General features: G+C 43.0%; 1 protein-coding gene across 5 annotated transcripts in view; it reads right to left on the bottom strand.

Annotated features, from left to right (window-relative positions):
• Positions 1 to 1,960: 1,960 nt before the first annotated feature.
• The window catches only part of Csad (cysteine sulfinic acid decarboxylase), a 25,603-nt gene continuing 18,141 nt past the window's right edge, over positions 1,961 to 9,422 (bottom strand). For all 5 annotated transcript variants that reach the window (XM_071609822.1, XM_027949955.2, XM_071609820.1 and 2 more), the window contains 7 exons: positions 5,243 to 5,359; positions 5,096 to 5,160; positions 4,737 to 4,818; positions 4,145 to 4,344; positions 3,939 to 3,990; positions 3,711 to 3,800; positions 1,961 to 2,573 (listed from right to left, as the gene is read on the bottom strand). In XM_071609822.1, coding sequence (XP_071465923.1) covers positions 2,400 to 2,573; positions 3,711 to 3,800; positions 3,939 to 3,990; positions 4,145 to 4,344; positions 4,737 to 4,818; positions 5,096 to 5,160; positions 5,243 to 5,359 — 780 coding nt within the window. In that variant the 3' untranslated portion in view covers positions 1,961 to 2,399. The remainder of the gene's footprint in view (positions 2,574 to 3,710; positions 3,801 to 3,938; positions 3,991 to 4,144; positions 4,345 to 4,736; positions 4,819 to 5,095; positions 5,161 to 5,242; positions 5,360 to 9,422) is intronic.

Here is a 9,422-nt window from a genome sequence, read left to right as displayed (position 1 = left end):
AAAAATAGGTGATTACCTTTTTTATGTCCTGTACTTCTAAACTTCTCTTAAAAATATTTCTCAAATGGAGATAATTCAAAAAGAATTCAAAAATGTTTTTGTTTTTGCTTTATGGCTTTGCCTTGAATTAAAAATTAGGATCCCTCTCCCCCCATTTTTTACTATATTTTGAGACATTTTTGAGATATGCAGAATCCTTTTAGATTAGGGTTTGACAATAATTTTTTTTAAAGATTAGGATTTGAAATTCACATTAATATTCTCAAAACAATTTTATTATTTGGAAGTAAAATACCATTTATATAAAAATTATAAGTTTATAGGGGAATTACTAGTAATTTACTAATAGACTTTTCTTTTCCCCAACATGGTCAAGAGAATCAGGTCTGATTTGCTTGTCCTTTTGCTATGGTTTGTACAGTCTGTACCTGCCTCTTCAAGTAATTCTGGATGACTTCTACATGACCACATTATTGTTTTCATAAATGATATTTTTAGGGATTGGAAATAACAAAAAGTTCTGGTAGTCTTGCCATGTGTCCTTTTTTTTTAACATTTATTTTTTAGTTTTAGGTGGACACAATATTTTACATTTATTGGTGCTGAGGATCAAACCCAGTACCTCGTGCATGCTAGACAAGCATCCTACCACTGAGCCTCCACCCCAGCTCCAACCACTTGTCCTTAATAATTTGTGTAGCTCAATTATTTCCCAAAAAATAACTGAGAAGCAACACCAGCCAGGATTTTAAGTGTTAAATAGGGAGGGGGATATTTTCTTCTGTTTCTTTGCAGTGCTGAGGATGGAACCTGGGTAGCAGGCAGATTAGGCAAGTATTTTACACCCCTGGACCTTAAGTGGATGTTTCTATGCCAAATAGTGGCAATCCCAGAGGACAGAACAGTGGTTTGGTTACTGGTTGGTTGTTGCTGTTATTTTTGTTTCTTGTTTTGTTTTTTACAGTACTAGGGATTGAACCCAGGGCCATTTCACCACTGAGCTACATCCCTAGCCCTTTGTATTCATTTTGAGACAGGGTCTTGCTAAGTTGCTGAGGATCTTGCTAAACTGCCAGGACCAGTCTGGAACTTCTGATCCTTCTACCTCAGCTTTCCCAGCATCTGGGATTATAGGTGTGAGCTACCACATCCAGCTTGTTATCCTTTTTTTTTTTTTTTTTTTTTTTTTTGGTGCTTGGGGAATAAACCCAGTACCTCATGCATGCCAGGCAAGCACTTTACCACTGAGCCACATCTCCAGCCCCAGGTGTTATTCTTTTAAATTTCCTTTACATTGTTTATAAGGCTATTTCAAGGGTGGGAAGTAGACAAGGCTCTGGTCTCAAGACACAATCAGTGCCCATTTTGTCTTTAATGTCACCAAAGAACAATTAGACTTTTCCCCTAAAGATTTTGGGGGAGTGGGGTATGGTGGTGCACCTATAATCCCAGCGCCTCGGAAAGCTGAGACATGAGGATTACAAGTTCAAGGACAGCCTTAGCTATTTAGTGAGACCTTAAGCAAATCAGTGAGATCCTGTCTCAAAATAAAAAACAAAAGGACTGGGGAAATAGCTCAGTAGTAAAGTGCCCCTGGATTAATTCTCCAGTACCAAAAAATGAAAATAAAGAGAAATAAAAAAATAAATAAAAAGAGCTAGGGATGTGGCTTAGTGATTAAACATGCCTGGGTTCAACCCCCAGTGCCAAAAAAAAAAAATTGGGGGGGGGGGAATAAGTGTTCCTTTATTAGTCTTTCTTATGTTTTGATTTTTTTTAAGTTGGAGATGAACACACACCTTTATTTTATTTATTTATTTTTATGTGGTGCTAAGGATTGAACCCAGTGCCCACATATGCAAGGCAAGCGCTCTACCACTGAGCCACAACCCCAGACCCCTGCCTTTTGTTTAAAGTTCTCCATTATTTGGTTAGAATAAACTTCAAAACATATCAGTAGTATACTTGAAATTTTAATTTTATTATGTTCCTATTACATAATGCATATTCATTACATAGTAAAAGGAGAAGGCACAAAAGTATAAAGGGGTCAATTTTAAAATTGCCTATTATCTCATCTCAGGGAAAACAAACTCTGGCATAGTTCATTCATCAGCCTTTTCCTATGTATTTCTGAACATTGCTCATTACTATATAGTCCTATATCCAGCTTTTTCAACATAACATTATATTATTTTTCTCAATTAATAAAAATTCTTTGTAAATATAATTTTAATGAAAGAATAACCTTGCATCCTATGGATATAGTTATTTAAACATTCTCCTAATAGCTTAAGCCTACTTTGTTTCCTAGAGAGGCTATTTTGAAAACGCAGGAGGCAATGCAGAGAGACTCAGTGGGGTGAGGGGTGGCACTGAGGCTTCTAGAGGAAGAAGGCTCATAGGTCCTGGCCTAGCCGCTCCAGCTCGTTGAGGAGGAAGTCTATATCAGCACAGGTCAGAGTGGGGTTAGCTACCACCATTCGAAAGAAGTTGCCATGTGTCCCATGGGGCTGGTAGCCGATCATCATGGAGCCTTCCTTTACCATGCGCTCCTTGAGCACAGGGGCTACCTATGGGAGCAATAAAGAGTCCAGCTGTAGCATGGGGTCAGGTGAGAAGATGGGCCAGCTACCTGGACTACCCGGCTCTCAGAGCTGTTTTTCCCTCCCACCCAGCCATCTTCTGGAAATACCTTCACTGCTTAGACCCTCACCTTGGCCCCACTTTACTTTTTCCACCTCATCCAACTTGGTTGGCCTTCTCTACCTTCTGCTTTATTCCTCATTTCTCCTACCTACAAGATAGTTGTAGGACAGGTCTCATGCTAAATCCTGACTTTCCTGATTTTCAACCCTGCTTCAGTCTACCTTCAAACTTAGTCATCCTGAATGTCTTCTTCCCCGCTTTCCTGGTTCCTGTCTTTTTTATTTCCCAGGGATTACCCAAGGGTACTTTACCACTGAGCTACATCCTAGTCCTTTTGTACTTTTTATTTTTTAATTTGAGACAGAGTCTTGATAAGTTGCTGAGGCTGGCCTCAAACTTGTGATCCTCCTGCTTCAGCCTCCAGAGACACCAATTATAAGTGTGTGCCACCACTCCTGGATCCTGTAATATCTGATCTGTGCCATGTGATCTAGCGTGTAATTTACAAAACCACCTTGAAATATTGGCTTCAAACAGTAATTCTTGCTTTCCACAATAACAACTTCATGAGGGCAAGAAGATTCTTGTCCTTTCAGATTATCTGTAGCACCTAGTACTAACCCATTCTTAGGGACCAGACAGAACATACTTCCTTGCCTCTAGAAGGCATATCAAATTGGCCTTTCTGTGTTTCTCTGTCCCCGGCATCATTGAAAAGACTCTTCCTGTTATTTCTACCTTATATATCTCTGACCTGGGCCTGAGTTCCCAGCACAGACCCTAGCACAGGGGTCTGTGTGCTGCACACTAACTTTTTTGGGTTCTCCTGTGATGCTCCTTTCTGTCATCTTATTTCCCCCAAACATATCTTATTCCTATCCCCTTCTCCCCCAGCCCCCCACAAAAAGGACAAGCTTGTGTTGTCTTCCAGTTACCTAGCCCCTCATGAGCAAGAGACCAATAGGGGGACCGCCCATATCAGGAATGGCCAGCAGGGGGCAGAAGTGCACCAGCTGCATCAGTTCCCTTAGCAGGGCTACCCAGAGCCAGACAAAGCCTACCTGAGACAGCCTTTGGCTGTATTGTGGACTGGCCTGCTTCCCCCGCAAGCTGGGAGGCACGAACCAGAAGCACACGTTGACAAACTCAGGCTGAGGGAAATAAGGAAGGGGAAGGTATGAGCTGAGAAAGGAGGACCATTTTCCCTTTCACCGCCACTCTTTCTCCATGTGAGCTTGCTGTGTGGAATACGCTGGGATAGATGGATGCAAAAGAACATGGGATCATACCTCCATGACCAACTCAAACCCTTCCCTCTTCTTTATTTCCTCCACCAGGTACCTGGGAACAGAGGGTGACAAATTGCAGGTGGAGAGGGGAAGACAACCATATAAACTGAAGAGAACCACAGAGATAGGTGGAGGAAAGTAATCCTGAGGTCAGAAATGGAGGAAGGGTAGACCCTGGGAGGGGATCTGGGACCCCCCTTGCCTACCGGGCAAGAGCAAAGGCCTGGTCGATACGCTGCTCCAGCCCTTGCCCACCCTGTGCTTTCCACATGAGCCACAGCTTCAGACAGTCTACACGGCGGCCACACTGCACCACCTTGTCACCCGTATCCAGAGCCACATCGTAGAACTTGTCCTGCTGGAAGAGGTAGCTGGCCTGGAATCCATGGCAGCGCTTGAGCAGGTTCTATGTGGGGAAGAGGTTGTCAGACCCCCGTGGCTCCACCCAGGCTCTCCCCTAGTGCAACACTAAGGGTCTTTAGCTCAGTCTACCCATGCCTGCGCTGGAACCAGGCAGCACCATGGAACAACTGCCAGCTAACTGGACCCGTTTCTCTGGGCTTTCTCCAGTATGCAGAGCTCTTCCCAAACTTTCCCAGGATCCCTCGGACTGCAACTTTAAGCTGGCTATCTTCTCCTTTGCATGAGGGCTCCCAATGTAGGGGTAGGGTGGTGGCAGGTGAGATGGTAAAGGGGACAAAGTAAGGCCTGGTCCCCCTCTAAAGTGGGATAGAGAAGAAGACAGGACTCCAAAAAGGACATAGGCCAGGGCCAGGCCAAGGACTGGGAAAGACCCACCGAGGTATCCTGGAGAAGAAGAGCAGAGCACTGCAGTCCTGCAGCGAGGAGCTTGTGGGGGTTCCAGGCCACGGAGTCAGCCCTGGGTGAAGCAGAGCAAAGCCAGGTCAGTGGCTCCTCCTCAAGTTGCCTAGCCAGAGCCGTTCTCTTCCAGACCACCAGTAGAGGGGTCTCATCCCCACCCCAGCAGTCAGGAAGAATTCCCATGTCTGACTTTCCAGCCCAGATCAACCATTCCCATCTCCATCTGTATCCCAGTACCCTCCTTCCCCTACCCCACCCTAAGTTCCCACTCCATGACTATTCTGAGGATCAAGGATTGGAAGGCTGGGGTTCGGGCAGAAGGGAGCCATATGCACCTCTGGATCCCATCCAGGAGATGCCTGTGTGTCTGTGACAGCAGGACGCTCCCACCCCAGGCAGCCTGTGGAGCAGGAGGAACAATGTGGGTCTTGGCCTCAGCTCAGCTCACCCCACCCCACCCACAAGATCCAAGTCTCACTCACATCCACGTGTAACCACAGTCCGTGACGCTGGCACACATCGGCAATTGCATCCAGGGGGTCAAAGGCTCCCAACACAGTGGTGCCAGATGTGGCACTGACCAGGAACGGCACAGCACCCTGTGAAAAGAGGATTTAGAGGATTTAGCCTGGTGCTGGGACCCAGTGCTAAGTTCTTCCCATACCCCACCTTGTCCATTTCAACTTTACAACACTGCATTACTGTCCTCTTTAATTTGTAGGCAGGAATGTCTTTCTCACGTCATCCCCCAAAATTAACACATAACAGATCAAAGTCCTAAATGTAATAACTAAAACAACAAAACTCTTAGAAGAAAATATAGGAGCAACATTTGTGTGTATGAGTTAGGTTAGCTATGATTCCAAAAGCACAAGCAACCAAAGAAAAAAATAGATCAACTGAACTTCATCAAAATGTATAACTTCTGAGTCAAGTACAGTGGTGTACACCTGTAATCACAGCTACTCAGGAACTTAAGGCAGGAGGATCTCAAGTTTGAGGTCATCTTGGGCAATTTAGGGAGACCTGTCTCAAAATAAAAAGTAAAAAGACTTGAGGGGCTGGGGTTGTGGCTCTGTGGTAGAGCACTTGCCTAGCATATGCAAGAACCTTGTAAAATATTGGTGGGAATGTGAAATGGTACAGCTGCTGTAGAAAGAAGCAGGGCAGTTTCACTTCGGGGTATGTGCTCCTACCAAATTTAAAGTAAAGCGTTACGGTGTGGATACACTATGGTTTGAACACCACCCCCCACCCTCCGCCTAAGGATTCATGTGTTGACAAATAATGCCCATTGTAAGATATTAAAAGGGTAGAAGTTGAACCTATGGTGTTCAGAGGTGGGGGTCTCTAGAGGTGATTAGGATTTTATAAGGTTATCAGGGTACAGCCCCATGATTGAATCCCGATGGTTTTATAAGAGGGAGACTGGAAGAAACAAAAACATGCTCCTGGCTCTCATCATGTGATGCCCTATACTGCCTTGGTGTTTTGCCAGCAAAAAAAAAAAATCATCACCCAATTTGAGCCTTGAACTTTAGACTAGAATTGAGAGCCAAAATAAACCTCTTTATAAAGTTACTCAGTTTCAGGTATTTCATTATAGTAAAGAAAAATGGACTAACACACAGGGTCTTTTTGTGGGGGGCAAGGATTGAACCTAGAGGTGCTTAACCACAGATTCACATCCCTAGCCTGGTTTTTATTTTTTATTTAGAGACAGGGCCTTGCTAATTTGCCGAGGCTGGCTTTAAACTTACGATCCTCCTGTCTCAGCCTCTCAAACTGCTGGAATTAGAGGCATGCACCACCATGCCCACCTGCACAGGGTCTTAAAGAGATATTTTGTACATCTGTATTCATTTCAGCATTATTCATAACTGCTAAATCATAGGTGCAACCCAAGTTTTCACTGATGGATAAATGGATAAGCAAAATGTGGTAAATATATATAATAGGGATTAAATTTCAGCACATCAGGGAACACATTCAAACCATATCCAAAACATAATACCTTGGTTTCTTCTCAGTAAATGTAATAATGCCCCCTGGGTTACTGTCACAGAACAAAGCAAAATAAAACAGCACCACACACTTTCAAATACTCCCTCGATGGCAGGGAGAGTAGAGGTGGAGGCAGCACCAGCCCCAAGCAAGTACTCTTGGATAGGGAAGGCTACAGGTAGTGGGTGGAAACACTCCAGGCAAACAGAGGAAGCTGTCTTGGAAGACACATCCCATGGCTTCTGCACAAGCATAGAGTGTTCTTGTCCATCCACAATATCCACCATATAGTTAATTCTTCTTCCTCCCAGTATCAGCTCAATCATACTCTTTTTTTGGTACCAGGAATTGAACCCAGAGGTACTTAACCACTGAGCCATATTCTCAGCCCCTTTGTTTATTTATTTTAATTTTGAGACAGGGTGTCACTAAGTTGCTTAAGGGCCTTGCTAAGTTGCTGAGGCTGGCTTTGAACTTGCAATCCTCCTGCCTCAGCCTTCCGAGTCACTGGGATCACAAGCGGGTGCCAGCTCAATCATCACTTCTGAAGAATGCCTTTCCTGACTCCCTCACCACCTGATTCTGTCAACTCTCCTGTATTATAGCTTCAAAGAGCACTATGCACTTCACATTAACAGCACATGTGCAGCTGTTACATACATATGAATGTCATACTTACCTATTGGAATAAATGCTCTATGAAAATTAAATGGGCAAAAGATCTAAAGAGACACTACTCTATAAAAATGTGCAAATGCCCAATAAAACATGACAAGATTCTCAACATTATTAATCACCAAGGAAATGCAAATCAAAACTACAGTAAGATACTTCACACCAAGTAACTATAATCAAAAAGAAATAATACCAAATGCTGGTGAGTATATGGAGGAACTGGAACTTTCATACTACTGCTGGAATTGCAAACTGGTATAGTTACTTTGGAAAACAGTTTAGCGGGGCTGGGGATGTGGCTCAAGTGGTAGCGCGCTCGCCTAGCATGCATGAGGCACTGGGTTCGATTCTCAGCACCACATAAAAATGAAATAAAGATATTGTGTCCACCTAAAACTAAAAAATAAATATAAAAAATCAGTTTAACAATTCCTCAAAGGTTAAATATAGTTACCATATGACGCAGCAATTCCATTCCTAGGTATATAACTAAGAGAAATGAAAAACATGTTCACATAAAAGTCTATATGTAAATGTTCATGGCAGTGTTATTCATAATAGGCCAAAAAATGAAAATAAGTCAACCATTCATCAACTGACGAATGAATACATAAAATGTAATATATCCATACAATGGAATGTTATTTGGTCACAAAAAGAAATGAAATAATTGGTATTGTGACAACAGGATAAATACATACTGTTCTGAATAACAAAAATAGCCCTACAGTGTTCACTGTATACTAAGCTTGCAATATATATTTTATATATATAGTGGAGGTATTTTCATGTTAGTTTATATGCTTTTCCTACTTTATTCTCTTATTTTTATTGATTGATGATTAATGGATTGATTGCAGTACTGTGCATCAAGCCCAAGGGTGTTCCTATCACTGAGCTACATCCCTGTCATTTTTAATTTCTTATTTTGAGACAGTGTCTCACTGAGCTGCCCAGGCTGAACTCAAAACTTGCAATCATCTTGCCATAGCCTCCTGAGTAGCTGAGATTACAGGTGTGCGCCACTGCACCTGGCCTATTTTCTTTTCTTTTTTTCGTGGTACCAGAGATTGAACCCAGGGGAACTTAACCACTGAGCCACATCCCCAGCCCTTTTTCTTTTCCCTTTTTAATTTTTCTTTTCTTGTCTTCTTTTTCCTTTTTCTTTCTTTTTTTTTTTTTTTTTTGAGGCAAGGTCTTGCTAAATTGCTAAGGGCCTTGCTAAGTTGCTAAGGCTGGCTTTGAACTTGCAATTCTCCTGTCTCAGTCTCCTAAACTGCAGGGATTATAGGTGTGTGCCACCATACCCACCAAACCCAATTTATTTTTATTTTTTGCAATGCTAGTAATCATACCCAAGGTCTCATGCATACTAGGCAAGTAAGCTACACCTCAGCCCAATCCTACCTTATTCTTTAAAATGGCTACATTGACATACTAATTCATTTAACCCTTACAACTACCCTCTGTGGTAAGTTCTGCAGTATTTCCATTTTACAAAATAAGAAATAGATAATACAATAATTTATCTACTGATGTATACTTCGTTCCAGGAAACATTCTCATGCACAGAATTCTATACACTTGTGATGATGGTTGACAGCACAAATTCTAAGCATTGGAACTCTGAATCAGCAGATACATTTAAAAATCATATAGCTCATACCCAAATGCTGTCCCCAGTGTACAGCTACACTGTCCCTGGTGGCTTCAGCAGTCCACCCTAAGTGGACACCCTGACCTGTACCCACGAGCATAGCTAGCACATCCTCCTCAGCTTCTCCCAGCCCTGACCCCCAGCACACAGAAACCTTCCACACTATGCTCCAGGCTGCTAACACCTGCCTGCAGTGCTGCCTCAGCCATCCAGTCCCATCTCTGAGAATCCCACCCTGCCTTCATGTCTCGGCAGAGTCCCCAACAGCAACATGGTGTTCTTGCCCATCAGCCTTCAGCCCACTACAAAAAGGGCATGGAGATGAG

Source organism: Marmota flaviventris, chromosome 3 (genome assembly GCF_047511675.1).
Source record: "Marmota flaviventris isolate mMarFla1 chromosome 3, mMarFla1.hap1, whole genome shotgun sequence".
In the NCBI taxonomy this organism is placed as follows: Eukaryota; Metazoa; Chordata; class Mammalia; order Rodentia; family Sciuridae; genus Marmota; species Marmota flaviventris.
The sequence above is the reverse complement of the archived record's forward strand: the minus strand, read 5'-3'. Positions and strand labels throughout refer to the sequence as shown.